The 17,597-nt window shown below is 46.2% G+C and overlaps 1 protein-coding gene across 3 annotated transcripts in view; it reads left to right on the top strand.

Annotated features, from left to right (window-relative positions):
- The first annotated feature begins 2,516 nt into the window (after nucleotides 1-2,516).
- The window catches only part of C8H11orf80 (chromosome 8 C11orf80 homolog), a 42,760-nt gene continuing 27,679 nt past the window's right edge, over nucleotides 2,517-17,597 (top strand). Inside the window, exons 1-2 of one of the 3 annotated variants that reach the window (XM_029613233.1) lie at nucleotides 2,518-2,888; nucleotides 6,975-7,085. In XM_029613233.1, coding sequence (XP_029469093.1) covers nucleotides 2,706-2,888; nucleotides 6,975-7,085 — 294 coding nt within the window. In that variant the 5' untranslated portion in view covers nucleotides 2,518-2,705. Of the gene's footprint in view, nucleotides 2,889-6,974; nucleotides 7,086-17,597 lie in introns of all 3 variants that reach the window. The other 2 variants (XM_029613232.1, XM_029613234.1) reach the window with 2 other exon arrangements.

Raw genomic sequence — 17,597 nt, 5'->3', positions numbered from 1 at the left:
CAGATTCAAGCTCTGTGAAAAGAACAGTTTCTCTTGCTTTTTTCCCCTTTGATTTTCTTGAGATGGGTAAGCATAAGGGAGAAACAGAAGTTCCAGAACTACACCAATAGCACTATGCGGGGCCCAATGGACTAGGTTTTTGGTGGTGTCAGTGTCAGCAGAGCACTTGGGGAGCAGAGATCACATGAAGACACTGGGGGATCTGAGAGCATCATTGAGCTCTGGTGCTCAGATGCCCTCCCCCACCCACCCCCGATGATTTGGTGTCTTGTACCTGCTGCGCTGTATATGCAGTACTTGAACAGAAGAAAAGCTGTTCCAGTGGGAACTTTGAGATAGTGGCCTGCAGGAACCACAGGCGCCTGAAGAAATGGTAGGCACAAGTGCAGGCCAGACTGTGGATAACTGCCTTAAGCAGAATTCTCCAGATGAAAGTAGAAGTCCAGTACTATAATTATGTACTGGGAACCGTGCATATTGCTTTTCTTTTCCTTGTGCTCCCTAAGGGGTGAATTTTAAAAGCCTGGTGCGTGCCAAAGCCGAGAAATATGCACAGAAGATGTACAATTAAGCTCTGGAATTCATTGCCGGAGGATGTGGTTAGAAGAGTTAGTGTAATTGGGTTTAAAAACGTTTTGGATCCTGGAGAAGTCCATAAACTGCTGTTAATCAAGCTGACTTAGGGAATAGCCACTGCTATTACTGGTATTAGTAGCATGGGATCTATTTAATGCTTGGATACTTGCCAGGTACTGTAACCTGGATTGGCCACTGTTGGAAACAGGATGCTGGGCTTGATGGACCCTCAGTCTGACCCAGTATGGCAACTTCTTATGTTTATGTAACTTAACATTTGTTTTGGTATTTTCACTTTGGTTTTTCCTTTTTGATATGCTCACGTTTTCTGCAACAAAAACCTAGGTTTCCTAACACATTATGAACCATAAAATTATATTGCCTATTACCTTCTGATCACCCATCAAATACCCCTTCCCCCATCATTGTAATGCCTTTTATGATCCATTTATTGCAACCACACTACTTTATATTTCATGGTTATGTCATCTTTAGCTCAACTGAATTCTGACCTGAAGCAGAGAGTATTAGTTCTCAAAAGCTAGTCAAGAAATGTATTTAGTCCAAATGTATTGTATATTTTTTTGTTTTTGTCAACCTTTATTTATATAGTCATGTTATAAATATAACGATCTGCTACATTTGTTTCGGTGTTTATTTATCAGATACAGGATATGTTATAGTTATGCTACATTTATATACCGCCTTCCTTGAACAAAGTTCAACCCTGCAAAAAATATGAGCCAACACCCTCATGTTGATGCAGGATATTAGTGATGGCTCCCTCCTTCTTTTTCTCCAGTACTGGGATGATTGACTGCAGGATGAGACAGTACTATGTGCCTAAGGAAGCCTTCTGTGGGGTAATTATACTGATTAATAATGCAGTCTGTACAGATATGTACATTTGTACTAAAGTATTGAGAATGCCCATGTCCGTTAGAATCTTTGGTATTTATTAATAGGTGAGATGTTGTAATAACATGCTGGGTTTACGTGTATGTAGAAAATGTGTTGCGATATGTGTGTGTGCAAGCAACAAAGAAAGATGTAAAGTAAGAATGTACCTGCTGTATACAAGATTCTAGCCAGAGGCTGTGACAAAGCTGTTTTTAAAAGGTAAGCACTGCCATCCTCCAGCAGAGAAAGCAGTATGTTAAAAGTGGGGCTTATGCTATAGGTTCTTATTTCCCTCCAGGGCAGAAAAAATGTTTAAATAGTTCTCATAGGAAGCTGAAATTGTTCTAACCTGGGCTTATATCAGCTTCAATCGGGACTAGAAATATTAATGTCTGAGGGCTTATAAGGGCAAATAAAAGCCGTATATGCATTAGGGTGAATAAGGATTTGTGGCCACGTCTATGGGTGGAAGAAAAAAAAAGGATTTACAGAGGCTCCTTCTCCTCCTGCACCCCTGAAATTTTTTTTGTGCTATCTGGGGGTTATCAACAGTCTATTTTCTTTCAGGAGTGGTTTTATACCCTTTTCAGGCATAGAGAATGTAATTTCTCTTTCTTACTGCAATCAGAACTATTAATTCCATGCATACACTGGAGGTAAAAGCAGAACTAAATAACCTGTGCTAAAAAAAAATAGTCATCTGGCAACCATGAGGACGACCTGCTTTTTACAACAGTTGTGATTTGACAACCCCCCCCCCCCCAAAAAAAAAAAAACAAAACCAAAACATACCTTCCCAGGACAAAATAATCTTTGGGTGAATCAAGCCCTCAAACAAGAGATTTATGAACCTCTACCATTTGTGTAAGCAAAGCTAATCAACGTTTAAAACAACAAGTTATTAATACATTTGGCTGATAAATTGTTTAATTTGCTTGTTGCTATATCCAGTCACAACCGATATGATAAATAAACTCAGGTGTCAGCAAATCCTCAGTGCAGGATACTATTTTGGCAGCCCAGGTAAAATTGTCATGCCAATAAAGCTTTTTGAATCTGAAGAGGGAAAAGGGAATTCATGCCGGAAACCCTCCGCCCGGGTAGCGGCAGCTGCAGCTGCAAGGAAAAGGCGCCACTGAAGTGCACGGGCCGTGAAAGAGAGAAAGCGAGAGGCGGCTTGCGGGCGGGAAGGCGAGCCGGTGACTCGGAGTCTCTCACACGGGCCGGTGATGCAAAAGCCGCCTCTCTTCAGCACCGTGCGCCAGGAACAAGAAGGGGGCTCGGGCTCCCTATCCTTCCCCTTCAAGGTCTGCTCGTCTGAGGAAGCCGCGCGCCTGGATTTGAAAAGAAAAGAAAAAAGCGGCGACCCCGCTGGGGTATGGAAGAAACAATACCGCGGCCACAGCCTGGAGGTGGGTCCACTGCAAGGCCGGACTCTGCGGGCTCCTTGAGGGGAGATGACTGCAGGGGCTCCGGGGAGAGGATGGGAAGAGACGGCGGTGGTGGTCTGCGCCGGGGTTCCAGGGAGGAAGAGGGACATGAGAGAGAAAGAGGGGGGTGCCGATATGGCTTTGGGCTCTAGGAAAGGAGAGAGAAATGAGAAGGGGGGAGGGCCCTTCCGGGGTCTGATGAGACTCAGCAGAGGGGGAGAAATGGGAGTATAGCTTGGCAAAGGGGTGAAAAATGGGGCGGGGCCTGGGGGGAGATGGCGAGGTGTGCCAAAGTTCTGGGTGGGAAATGTGAGATTTTTTTTTATTGGGGGGGAAGGGGTTGGCTGGGAAATGAGGAGGGAGACCGTGGGACAGGGATAGAGGGGGAAAGGGCAGGAAATGGGGGAGAGATTAGAGGGAGATGGGAAGGGAGCAGTGGAGGGGGACAGAAGTTAAATGGGGAGGGGGAGATGGCAAAGAGAGATGGGGATAGGGGAGGGAGAATGGGGTGTGAGGAAGGAGATGGGGCTAAAGAGATAGGGGAGGGAAGAAGATATGGGGGTGTGGAGGGGGTGGGGTTGTGCATAAAGATGGAGGAAGGGTGATAAGGGATAGAGAGATGGGAGGGAGATACTGGGACAAGAGAGAGGGAGGGGCCACTCCATGACAGGTGGTGATGCCCCTCTAGCCCTTGGCAGGTGCAAGCTCTCTTCCTCCCTCCCATCCACAGCAGGTGAGGGTCCCCCTCCTGTCCAGGGAGATGGAGGTTGCTCTTCCTCCCATCCTTGGCAGATGAGACCTCCCCTCTCTCCTCCCATCCGTCTGTAGCAGGTGGAGGCACACTTCCTCCTTCCCTCCCTCTCAAGACATTTGCTGGTGCCCTTAACTTCTTTCCAATCCATGGCTGGTGGGGGTCCTTCACTCCTTTTCTCCAGTCTTTGGCAGATGGGGGTCCTTCTTCTCTCCCATCATCTCATCCTTCTATCACGTCTTCTCCCTCCTTCTTTCCCATCCACAGCAGGTGGGGCCCTTCTCCCTACCCCCCTTCCATGGCAAGTGGGTCCCTCCTTCCACCCTCCCAATCTATGGCAGGTGGGTGCCATCTTCTTCCAACCCACTCTCTCCCTTTTGTCCACTGCAGTTGGGCCACCCCATCTACCCCTCCCAACCCTGGCAGGTAGAGTCCCTCTCCCATCCATGGCAGGTAGGATCCCCCTTCCCCCTCCCCCCTCCCCCCTGTCCTCTCTCCTGTCCAGGGCAGGTGGGTCTCTCCTTCTTTCCTCCCTTCCTTCCATGGCAGGTGGAGCTGTTGGGGGCACTAGTAAACAGTGAATACCACTAGCCAGAAAAAGAAAAATCTGTAGTCTTTCATTATAAGATATCTTGTAATAGGAGTAGTGCTTACCTAACAGTGCAGAGTAAGTGCCAGCTCCGCTCTCTTCTGAGTTGTTACACTTAGTTAAAATATGTCATCGCTGTAACTTTATATCTAATGAATTAGTTTATTTACATAACATTTTCATAATTGGTTGATATAATTATCTCATGCTAATAAGACTAGATTCCTGTAAGCCATATGATTTCTTGTAAATTGAGCCCTAAACATACTTTTTGACCTTTTAACATACTTTTTGGCATTTCATTGCTGTAATTCTTTATTTCTCACAGTCACCAAACTAGTTTGGTTGTATAGAAAAACCTTCTCAAAGCATCCTTGCATTCTCCCCTTTTTCATATTTAATATGACAATATATGTTCTAATCTCCAATGGGGATCAATATCATCAGGAACCATAAAACTAGGGCCACGGGTGCGTTGATAGAAATGGCGCCGGCGCTACCTTTGCCCTGTCATATGACAGGGCAAAGGCCCGAGAGGCACCCGTGGCCCGAGAGTGGAAGATCACAACGGGACCCCCCCACTGGACCCCAGGTAATTTAAGACATTTGGGGGGGGTTCGGGAGGGTGGGGGATTTATTTTAAAGGGTCGGGGTGGGTTTTAGGGATGTTTTAGTGTGCCGGTTTTCCCGCCCTCCCCCTTCCCCCGATTTACGATTTTTGACGATAAATCGGGGGAATTCCTATTAAATATTGCCTCTAACGATTTTTGACGATTTAAAATATATCGGACGATATTTTAAATCTTCAAAAAACGATTCACATCCCTAATGATATATCATTCATACAATCATATTCAAGCTGTCAGACTTCAGAAGAAAATATACAAATTTTGTAGCACCCTTACTCATAGAGTCAATGGAATAAACCAGAATCTTCTTGTGGTATCGGGTCCCTTTACTTTGTTTATATTTTTTTTTTTATCAATTTTCAATTTTTACTTTTTTATATAAAGTCCCAAACTTGAAAAATGATGGAAACTCCAAGATTCGAATAAGCTTAATTCTTTTGTCCAGCTGAACTGATAAACACAGTCACAGTACAAGTAATAATGATGTCACACATTCAAATATAGTCACAAAATTGTAACGATGATACTCATCTACACTCGGTCCCGACACGATCGCGTTTCGGACCACCAAAACAGGGGTCCTGCTTCAGGGCAGTAGCTCCTTCACGCTTGTTCATCCGTTACATCCAGCAAGGAATCCATCAGTATTCAGTTCGTAATAACCAACAGCTATTCCTTAATCCACGGCTATGTTTGCGGTCTACATTTATTTAATAAAGGGCTTTTCCAACAACCGATTCTTTGTTTCTACTGCTACACAGCCAACTGGATCGGCTTCCGCTTTGCTTCTTGGGTCCATCTAAGTTAAGAGGTACATTTTAAGACCTGCCTATAGGCGCACAAGTGCATGCAATTGCCAGCAGTGATTTTAAAACATAAATGCGCGTGTTTTAAAATTGGCTTTTCGTGTGTGCATGATTTCCTATTGACATGCGCATGTGCATACAAATACCACCTCATGTAAGTGGGGAGGGGATTTTACTAGATACGCTCGCCGACTCAATTACCTCTTTTCCCAGTTGGTTCCCGGTTCACCCCAGTAAAGGAGAGGGCTTCCTAACCCCTCCCCCAGCTAACTCTCCTCCCTTTTATCCTATTAGCTCTGACCCTTAAAACCCCGCTGACTACCCTATTTTTTTTTTTATTTCACAACTTAAACGCCGTCCATAGCAGAAGTAAAGTTCCATGGTAGGGGACCCCGGTGCGCACTTGTGCGCATAAAGACTTATGCGCAGATTTCATGGTAAAGACCCATCCCTTCCACGCCCTGCCCCTTTTTGTGTGCCTACCGGCAGATGCAAGCATACACGCACAGGAGTAGATTTTCAAAGGGTTACGTGCGTAACCCCCGAAAACCTGCCCCTGTGCGTGCCGAGCCTATTTTGTATAGGTTCGGCGGCGCGCACAAGTCCCAGGACGCGCGTATGTCCCGGGGCTTTGAAAAGGGGGCGGGGTCGTGGGCTTGGTGCCATTGTGGGGGCGGGACCGAGGCCTCTGGCACAGCAGCTGTGCCAGGGGATGGCGCGCCGGCAGCTGGCCGGTGCGCGCAAGATACGCCTGACAGAGGCAGGCGTAAAAAATAAAACAAGGTGGGGGGGGGATTTAGGTAGGGCTGGTGGGTGGGTTAGATAGGGGAAGGTGGGGGGAGCAGAAGAAAAGTTCCCGCCAAGGCCGCTCTGATTTCGGAGCAGCCTTGGAGGGAACGGGGAAAGCCATCGGGGCTCCCCTAGGGCTCGGTGCGCGCAAGGTGCACAAGTGTGAACCCCCTTGCGTGCACCGACCTTGGATTTTATAGCATGCGCGCAGCAGCTCGCATGTACCCCGCACACGTTCGTTTAAAAATCTGCCCCATAGTTTTTAAAATCTGTGCAGTGCGCACCAGGTCGAGTCATGTGCGTATCGCCCAGCTTTGGTGTGCATGGGGCTTTTAAAATAAATCAAAGTGTGCTCCTGGCTGTGATCTTTTAGTTCACTTTTGATTCTGAGGGGATAGATGTACCACTGCAAACTCAAAATGTTGATGATGCTGGGAACTTGTTTGTAATTGATCAATATTTATTTATCTACTGTAAGCCTTAAACCAGTTGGACTCTTTCCAGAGCCAAGAGAAGCTGCAGCAGGCTCAGTCCCTTGTCACTGATTGCATCTGTTCCATCGTCACAAGCAGTGCTGACAGTGGGTTTCGAGAGAGGTGCCTCAGTGATATGCAGGTAATCTTTGCCCTCATTGCATGGCTGAGCAAAGTCCATGAAAATGACCAGTGAAAACAATTAGCATCGGGCGGGTTCAGGGTTGGTGCAAGATATTAAGGAGCAGATTTTCAAAGCCTACACGCGCCGGGCCTATTTTCAAAAGGCCTGGGAAGCCTGGGAAGCCTGGGAAGCCCCGGGAAGCGCGTATGTCCCGGGGCTCGAAAAAAGGGGCGGGGCTGGAGCCTTCAGGCACAGCGGCCATTTGCCGATGTGCCCGGGATCGCGGGCCGGCCTTTGACTGGAGGCAGGTGCAACTTATAAAATAAAGGTGGGGGGGATTTAGGTAGGGCTGGGGGGCGGGTTAGATAAGGGAGGGGAAGGTGGGGGGGGGGGGGAAGGAAAATTCCCTCCGAGGCCACTCCGATTTCGGAGGGAACGGGGAAAGCCATCGGGGCTCCCCTAGGGCTCAGCACACGCAAGGTGCACCAGTGTGCAACCCCTTGTGCGCGCCGACCCCGGATTTTATAACATGCACACGGCTGGTTAATGGAGCACATATATGTGCTCCATTAATAACCTGTCCTTTCTCTTCTTTCTCTGCCAAGTTCCAATCTCCCTGTTATATGTAACTGCATTTTCCGCACCACTGTTTTTAGTTTATGTTTACGATGCACCCCTGTTCTATGTGAACCAGCATGATGGGACTGCGTTCTCGAATGCCGGTATATAAAAACCCAAAATAAATAAATAAATAAATGTGGTTGTGGTATCATTATGGAAACAGTTTGAACAATTCGATATTTTGGGCATGCATTTGGTATCATTAGTATATATCATAATAGTTTTAGTATATCTAACTTCACTGTGTCTACCTGTGTTCCCACCCATTGCACACACAGACATCCATCAGAAGCAGGAGGTTGCAATGGAAAATATCAGCACTGGGAGGTTATTGATACTGCAAAAGTAGTTTTATTCAATGTCTCAAACAATGGAATGAAATGGCGTAAAGCCCCCAGGATGCGTCTAAGTCCCAGGGCTTCGGGAAAGGAGCAGGGCGGTCCGGGGGAGGGGGCAGGGCGGAGCTAGAGGTCCCCGGCACAGCGGCCATTTGCCGGTCTGAATCCGGCCCGCCCACTGCTGAGAGCAGACGGGGAATGAGGCACTGCTGCCTTCCCTTGCAGAGGGAAGGCAGCAGTTCATTCTCCGCTCCCTCGCTCCCTGATTGGCCGGCCAATCGGGGAGCGAGGGAGCGGAGAATGAACTGTTTTTTTGTTTTTTTTTACAGCGTCCAGGGTGGGGGGGGGAGGAGGGAGTGACTCGAGCGAAGGCACGCTGTCCGATTGGCCGGTGCTGGGCAAGCCTTGCCCAGCACCGGCCAATCGGGCAGTGTGTCTTCGCTCGAGTTTCTTTCCTACATATGTCACGGAGTTTTTTGCCGGTCCGCAGCGCGCGCTCCCGGTCTCTCCCGCTGCCGTTGCCGCTGGGCTGTCAGCACGTTCAAGCCCAGTGGAAACGGCAGCGGTGTTGGAAGAAGCTATGGCACCCGCGGCTGGCCTTTTCTTCTTCCCGCGCCTGCCCCCCCCCCCGCTCCCGTGACCCGAAACAGGAAGTGATACACGGAGCGGTGCACGGGAAGGAGAAAGAGCCGTGCCGCGTCGGCTGCAGCATCGGCCCCCGAGCAATTGAACCAGCCAGCAATCGAGAAGAGTCAGCAGCATGAGCCTCCCGCGGCCGAAGGGATTCTTCTTTCTTGGCCTGCGGGGGCTCATGCTGCTGACTCCTTTCTCGATTGCCGGCTGGTTCAATTGCTCGGGGACCGATGCTGCAGCCGACGCGGCACGGCTCTTTCTCCTTCCCGCGCACCGCTCCGTGTATCACTTCCTGTTTCGGGTCACGGGAGGGGGGGGCAGGCGCTGGAAGAAGAAAAGGCCAGCCGCGGGTGCCACAGCTTCTTCCAACACCGCTGCCGTTCCCACTGGGCTTGAACGTGCTGACAACCCAGCGGCAACGGCAGCGGGAGAGACCGGGAGCGCGCACCGCGGACCGGCAAAAAACTCCGTGACATGTGTAGGGGGAAGAGGAAGTGAGTAAGAGAGAGTGAGAAGCAGCCAGCCAGCCTGTGTGTGATTGAGTGGTCAGAGAGCTGATGTGTGTGTGTGTATGTGAGAGACAATGAAAGTGATTGCTCAGGGAGATGACTGATGTGTATGTGAGTGTGAGGCATTAGTCAGGGAGGTGACTGGTGTGTGTGTGTGTGTGTGTGTGTGAGAAAAAGCATGGAAGTGAGAAGTCTGGGTATGTGGGAAAGCATGAGCATAAGAAGCCTGGAGTTGTGGGAGTGAGAAACCTGGGTGAGTGTGCATGCATGAGAGAGAGAGACTGCTTGGTAAGGTGACTGTGTGTGTGAGAGAAAAAGACTGGTGTGTGTGAATGTGAGAGAATGTGATTCAGGGAATGAGAAGCCTGTGCACGTGGAGAGTGAGCATGGAAATGAGAGAGACTAGTGTGTGTGTAACAGAGAGAAAGTGATTATGGGAATGAGAAGCCTGTGCATGTGAAGAGAGTGAGCATGAGAGTGAGAAACCTGGGTGTGTGTGAGACACAGCATGGGAGAGAGAAGCCTGTATATCTGAAAGAGAACTTGGGAGTGGGAAGCCTGTGTGTGTGTGTATGCATGAGTGAGATCAGGTGACTGGTGTGTGTGTGTGTGAGAGAGAGAGAGAAAAAGTGATTATGGGAATGAGAAGCCTGTGCATGTGAAGAGTGAGCATGGGAGTGAGAAACCCGGGTGTGTGTGAGACACATCATGGGAGGGAGAAGCCGGTATATCTGAAAGAGAACATGGGAGTGAGAGACTGGTGTGTGTGTGTGTGTGTGAGAGAGAGAGAAAGAAAGTGATTTTGGGAATGAGAAGCCTGTGCATGTGGAGAGAACAAGCATGGGAGTGAGAGACTGGTGAGTGAGTGTGTGTGTGTGAGAGAGAGAGACAGAGAAAGTGATTATGAGAGTGAGAAGACCATATATGCAAGTAGAACACGGGAGTGGGAAGCCTGTGTGTGTGTGTGTGTGTATGGCATGAGAGAAACTGTTCAGGAAGGTGACTGGTGTGTGTGTGCCAAAGACTGTTTGGGAGATGATTGGTGTGTGAGAGACAGAAACTGGTCATGGGGGCATGACTGGTATGGTGTGTGTGAGAGACATGGGCACTAAGGAAGAGGACCATAAGTATAGAGCTTAGCTTCTACTGCTGCTTCTGGTGTGTGCCACAGCCTGCAGGGAAGGGGAGTAGGAGAGCTGCTGGAGGGGGTAAGTAAAGGTGGCTTTAAGTTTATTTTTCTTGACTGCCATTTTAATTGTGTGATGTCTGCTTTTTTGAAATATTTTATTGGTGTTTGGAGAATGTTTAATAGTTTTTATGAGTTTTTAATTGTTGGATGTTATTCTGTTCATAGCTGTTTAGAAACATTTATTCTGCTTATTAGTATAGTTTTACAATTATTTCTGTTTGGGGATCTATAGCTGCTTGTTAGTTCTGTTTTCCTAATAAGAGGTGTATTGGTGTTTAGGGTCTGATGTAATATTTGTAGTGTTGCCTTTTCATAGATAGGGTTGCTCCTGTTTGAGTGTATTCCATAATACAGGTGTAACTGTGTGCGGATTAGTTTATGTGCATTACTACAGATCCTGGGAGTATGTTAGGTCGGTTCTGTGTCTGTTACCGAGATGAGATATTTTGCTAGCATGTAAGCGTTTGTATCGGTCTTATTTGTTGTGTTTTCTCAGAGGACATGCATTGGTGGTAAACTGCTGTCTTTTCATAAGTAGGGCTATTGAGAACTGAGTTAATTATATTAGTCCGGCCCTCTAAAACCATCCCAATTTCTCATGCGGCCCCATGGGAAAATTAATTGCCCACCCCTGGATTAGGGGGTAGGGAAGTTCCCTCCCAGGCCGATCCTAAATTGGAGCAGCCTGGGAGGGAACGGGGGAAGGCTATGCATGTGGGCACATGCAAGTTGCACTAATGTGCACCCCCTTGCACGCACCGACCCCCGATTTTTATAACTTGCGCGGGCATGTTATAATATCGGGTGTCCATGTGCGAGCACTGGGTAATGCGTGCACATGTACGCCCGCGCGCAGGTTTTTAAATCCACCCCACTATGTATACCCAACAGTTAATTAAGTTGAAGAAGTTGACCTAGTTCATAGTCAAATAATATAAATATTTGTAAAGTACTGGTATACTTCTGTTGTTAATCCATAAATATAGAAACAGAGAAAGTGAAGGACCAAAAGGCCCATCCAGTCTGCCCAGCACTCTTATTTTGTATTGGATCCACAGACCTTTAGTCCAAGCCCATTTTTTTTGTCACTTGGGTTCCAATTCCCACCCCCTGTTCTGTTGAAGCAGATAAGTGTTGCTAGGATGTTGTATATTATGTAATTGTTTTGTATTTCATATTTACCAGACTATACATTCTCACAGAGTGTCATGTAATTGTTCTGTAAACCCCCATGGCTCTTAGATTTAGCTCATTAGGATCCACAGAGTTAATCCCATGCCCTCTTAAAGTCCCTTACTGTCATCTTCTTCACCTTCTCCTCTGGAAGGGCATTCCAGGTGTCCACCACCCTCTCCGTGAAGAAATATTTCCTGACATTCAATTTGAGTTTTCCTTCCTGGAGTTTCATATCGTGACCCCTCATTCTCCTTATATCTTTCAAGTAGAAGAGGTTAGTTTTTAGTTGTGTGTTTATACCTTTCATGTATCTGAAGGTTTGAATCATGTCCCATCTGTGTCTCCTCTCTTCCAGGGTACACAGATTTAGGGCCTTCAGCCTGTCCTTGTAGGCAGGGGCGGATTGGCCTATCGGGGGATCGGGCATCCCCTGGTGGGCCGTTCGCTCCAGTCGCATGGTCTGCTGTGTGTGGCCGTGACGGAGCCGCGCTCGGCAGCCCACGTGATGTGTCCTGGGCGGCGAATCCCCGGGCCGGTCTTCCTCAGAAATCCGCCGCTGCTTGTAGGTCATATGATGGAGACCTCCCATCATTCTGGTCGACTTTCTCTGAACTGCCTCCATCCTATCTCTGTATCCCCTGAGATATGGACTCCAGAACTGAACACAGTACTCTAGGTTGGGCTTCATCAAGAACTTGTACAAGGGAATTATCACCACTTTTTTTTTTTTTTTGCTAGATATTCCTCTTTCTAAGCAGCCTAGCATTTGTCTGGCTTTAGCTATCACCTTGTCACACTACTTTCCCATCTTCAGATCGCTAGACACTATGACCCCAAGGTCCCTCTCTTGCTCCTTACACATCAGTCCTTCACCTCCCCAGCACATACAGTTCCTTTGGGTTGCCGCACTCCAGATGCATGACTGTGCACTTCTTAGCATTTAATCTCAGCTGCCATATTTTGGACCACTCCTTTAAATCGTGACTTCTTTCCACCCCTTCTGGGGTGTCCACCCTGTTGCAGATCTTAGTATCATCTGTGAACAGACAGACTTTACCCTCTATCCCTTCTGCTATATCGCTCACAAAGATATTGAACAGCACCGGTCCCAACACTGATCCTTGCGGCACACCACTTAACACCTCTCTCTCTTCAGAGTAGGTTCCATCCACCATCACACTCTGTCTTCTATCTGTCAGCCAGTTTGCAATCCATGTCATCATCTTGTCTCTCAGCCCTAAACTTCTCATTTGTTTACAAGTCTTCTGTGTGGGACCGTATCAAAGGCTTTGCTAAAGTCCAAGTAGATCACGTCTAGTGCTCTTCCCTGGTTCAGTTCTTTAGTCACACAGTCAAATATATCAGATTTGTCAGACAGGACCTCCTCTTCGTGAATCCATGTTGTCTCGGATCAAGCAACCTCCTAGATTCTAGATAGTTTACTATCCTTTCCTTCATTAGTTTCTCCATTAATTTTCCCACCACCGAGGTGAGGCTAACCGGCCTATAGTTTCCAGCCTCCTCTCTGCTCCTTCTCTCGTGTAGCAGTACTACCACCTCTCTTCTCCAGTCCCTCTGCACCACACCCGAATCTAGTGATCTATTGAACAGGGCACTTAACTCAGATGTGCTGGCGAGTCTACTCCTTCCGCAGCCTGGGGTGAATGTCGTCAGACCCCATGGCTTTGTCCACTTTATTATTCCTAGCTCTTTCCATACCTTTTCTTCAGTAACTGGCTTTCCATCTATTACACCTGCATCTACAGTCAGATGAACCAGCAGTGGTCCATCTCCTGCGTTTTTCTTTAGTGAACACTGAATGAAGTATTTGTTTAATATTTGTGCCATTTCAATGTCCCCCTCTACATACTGATCTGTGAAATCTCTTAATCTCATTATGCCTCTTCGGACTTTCCTCTCTTCTCTGATGTATCTGAAAAATGATTTGTTTCCCTTTTTAACCTATTTGCCAATTCTTTCCTCCACCAGACGTTTTGCTTTCCTGATTTCTTTTGTTTCCCTCAGTTTCTTCAGGTATTCTACCCTGTGTTCTTCTGTTTGGGATCTTTTGTATTTCTTGAATGCCATTTTTTTTGTTTTTATAATGTCAGCCACTTCCTTTGTGAACCAGATTGTTTTTTTTTTCTTTCTTTTACTTTTGCTTATTTGTTTAAGATAAACATTTGTTGCCTTTTTGATTAAACCTTTTAGTTTGGCCCACTGATGTTCTACCTCCATCTTTTCCTCGCAGTCTTTTAGTTCTGTTTCTAGGTATTTCCCCATTTCATCAAAGTCCGTATTTTTGAAATTCAATACTCTGGTCTTTGTGTGACTGGTACTCATCTTATCTGCAATCTTGAACCATACAGTTTTATGATCACTGGTGCTGAGATGGGTTCCCACCCGGACATTTGATACATTCTCTTCATAAGTGAGCACTAAGTCAAGTTTGACTCCCTCTCTAGTGGGTTCCTTTACCAATTGTTTGAGCTGAGCCCCTTGCAGGATATCCACAATCTCTCTGCTCCTGTTAGATTCCGCAAAAGGGATTCCCCAGTCTACGTCTGGCATATTAAAATCACCAAAATACCAATACTGATAATCCCTTGTCCAATAATATTTACTTATCAAAATAACAAGAGAACATAAGTGTTCTGCTCACCTATTTATCTATCTATCCTTGTACACTGTATCATGAATGAATCTTTTATTTCAAAATATATGTATAAAATTTCAGCTATCTCAAACTTTTCTTCTGTTTAGATTGACATACCTGTACCTCACTCGTACGATTAAATATCCCTTGCTTACACTATCCCACCACACTGAATATATTGATTTATTCAAAATCAAACTACACCCCTTATTCATACAATCCACGGAATACTGTGGACTTTTGGAAATAAAACCTGGACACATTCACTTTTTGGGAATCTAGCTGGTTCTCTGGAATACTGTTTGGATATTTCCACCATTGGGAATTGTTTTTTGAGAAAAAAAGAGTGTTTTTGAAATAAAATTTGTTCATTTTCATTATCTGGAATAGAACTGGTTCTCTGGAACACCATCTTAATATTTTCATCATTGGGAACTGTATAATAAAAAATGTCTTTTAAAATAAGAAGGTATTCTGTAATAACTGTTTTTTGCAAGATTTTTATGTTAAAATAACAAAGTTGAAAACGTTGATAGAAAGGGGTATTTGATAAGTCTTTAAAGTGGGTTTTCAATAGATGAGTACATTTTTACTGGGGCGGGATTGTATGAATAAGGGGTGTGGTTTGATTCTGAATAAATCAATATATTCAGTGTGGTGGGATAGTGTAAGCAAGGGATATTTAATCGTACGAATGAGGTACAGGTATGTCAATCTAAACAGAAGAAAAGTTTGAGATAGCTGAAATTTTATACATATATTTTGAAATAAAAGATTCATTCATGATACAGTGTACAAGGATAGATAGATAAATAGGTGAGCAGAACACTTATGTTCTCTTGTTTTTTTGATAAGTAAATATTAAAATCACTAACAATCAGTACGTCTCCCTTTTTCCCCACCTTTTGGATGTCTTTAATTAGATCACTATCTAGTTCTTCTGTTTGATTGGGAGGTCTGTAAACCACTCCAGTCATAATGGGTGTACCATCTTCCTTTTTTAGGACTGCCCATAGTGTTTCTTCTTTGCCTCACTTTCCTTGCTTTTCTGTAGCTTGGATATTGCTTCTGACATACAGGCCGATACAGTAAAGTGCGCTTCAGTGGAGCGCACTGTTAGCCTGCATTTGGCCATGCGTTTTCGTCGCGCTATTTTTACTTCATATACAGTAAGGGGTAATAGCACGTCGAAAACGCGTGGCCAACCCCCCCTGAAACTAATAGTGCCCGCAACATGCAAATGCATGTTGATGGGCCTATTAGTTATTCCCGCGCAATACAGAAAGTAAAATGTGCAGCCAAGCTGCACATTTTACTTTCAGAAATTAACGCCTGCCAAAGGCTGGCGTTAATTTCGGCCGGCACCGGGAAAGTGTACAGAAAAGTAGAAAAAACTGCCTTTCTGTACACCCTCCGACTTAATGTCATAGCGACATTAAGTCTGAGGGTCCCCCCCTTTCCTGTCCTCTGTCCTTTCTTAAGTTTTATATCCCAGTATGGCTGCATCCCAATTGTGTGATTCTGTGAACCATGTCTCCGTAATTGCAACAATGTCCAAGTCTGCCTCTGCCATTGTGCTTGCAGTTCTGGGATTTTCTTGCCCAGACTGCGAGCAATTATGCACATAGCTTTCTAGTTACTCTCTTTCGTGTTATTGTTCCCCTTGGACTTTTTTTTCTGAGTTTTGTTTTCCTGTTCACCTATTCCCTTATGTCCTAGTGGTGCAATAACTGTAACTCATTATAAACAAATCATAACTATATGACAGCATTTCCCTCTCATAAAGGACAAATGTACACACTAAAACCCCCCCCCCCCCCCCCCCGCCCGCCAACTTCAGCAGCTCTGGCTACTCCCAAAAAATAAATATGTTGGAAACTGTGCAGCAACAGCCAGCTTCCTTCCCCTCCCCTCCATAAACAAAAGTGCCCCCTTTGGCTTCAGGAAACCGCCCACAATATTCCCATCCCTTCCCCTACCTCCAAATAATTTAATATCCTCAGAGTCAAGTGGTGCACACTAACCCCCTTCATCCCCCAACCCAAAAATAAATGACCCGGGTGATCTGGGAGGGCTGGAGGATCCCTAACCCCATTCTCCAAAACCCTTGTACCTCTAAAAGCAGTAATTGGTAGTCAGTGGGGGTCAGAAGCCCCCCCTAGCTCTAGGCCTGTTGACGCCATTTTTCAAGATAGTGTCGATCTGACCTTGCCCCTATAACATGACAGGGCAAAGTCTGGTGATCAGATCCAGGCCACATGGTCACATGTTTTTCGGGCATCTTGGCCCTCTAATTTTCTTGCAGGACCATCGGGGATCCGCGTTAGTATCCCAATGCTTCCTTGGGAAAATATCTATATCTCTCTCAAATATGCTAAAATAACAGGGCAGATTTTTTTCTAAGACAGCCATGTTATTTTCTTATCATAAGATTGCCTATGCAAAAAGTGCTTTGCATGCATTAGGCAATTTTATGCATGCAAATGTATGGAAAGCAGCTTATTTCCATAAACAGAGGAAATATTGAGCAACATCATGCGATAAACAGCATTTAACGTGTGTTATATACTGTTTAATTCACGATATCGCTTTATCATGGCTTAGTAAATCCAGGCCTTTGTTTCTAAAGGTATGTGCTCCCTGATCAGGTAATTATCATTATCTGATAATGAATGTAAGAGAGAAGTCCCATTTAAATTATTACATATGGGCCAGATTTTAAAAAGGTTACGCGCGCCAGGTCTATTTTCAAAAGGCCTGGCGACGCGCGTAAAGCCCTGGGACACGTGTAAGTCCCAGGGCTTTACTAAAGGGGTGGGGGCGGGGTGGTCTGGGAATGGGGCGGGGTCAGGCTCCCGGCACAGCGGCCATATTCACCGCTGTGTCGGGGATCGTGGGCCGGCAGTCGGCCGGTGTGCGCAACTTGCGCCTGCCCAGAGGCAGGTGCAAAAGGTAAAATAAAGGTCGAGGGGGTTAGAGTAGGGCTGGGGGTGGGAAGGTCAGGTTAGGAGGAAGGGAACAGAGGAAGGCAGCGTGGCTTGGCGCGTGCAAGGCGCACAATTGTGCACCCCCTTGTGCACGCCGACCCTGGATTTTGTAACATACGTGCGCAGGCGTGCGCATGTTATAAAATCGGGCGTACATGTGCGCGCACTGGGTAGCGCTCGGGCATGTAAGCCACGCGCGCTTCTTTTAAAATCTACCCCATATTTCTTGCAGGTAAATGAATAACTAAAATGCATATTTGTACAGAAATATATTTGAATATATTTAGGAAAGATGGCCGCCTGACTAAAGAAATGTAAGGAATTTCTCCCCCTTGCCCAAGGTGGTGTTGGAATTCTGTCTTAACCAATTGTCCTTCCAACATCCTTTCCTAGGCCACCAACATCACTCTCCACTTTGACA

Source organism: Rhinatrema bivittatum, chromosome 8, assembly GCF_901001135.1.
Source record: "Rhinatrema bivittatum chromosome 8, aRhiBiv1.1, whole genome shotgun sequence".
NCBI classification, from domain to species: Eukaryota; Metazoa; Chordata; class Amphibia; order Gymnophiona; family Rhinatrematidae; genus Rhinatrema; species Rhinatrema bivittatum.
Note: the sequence above shows the minus strand (reverse complement) of the source record. Positions and strands in the feature narration are given on the sequence as shown.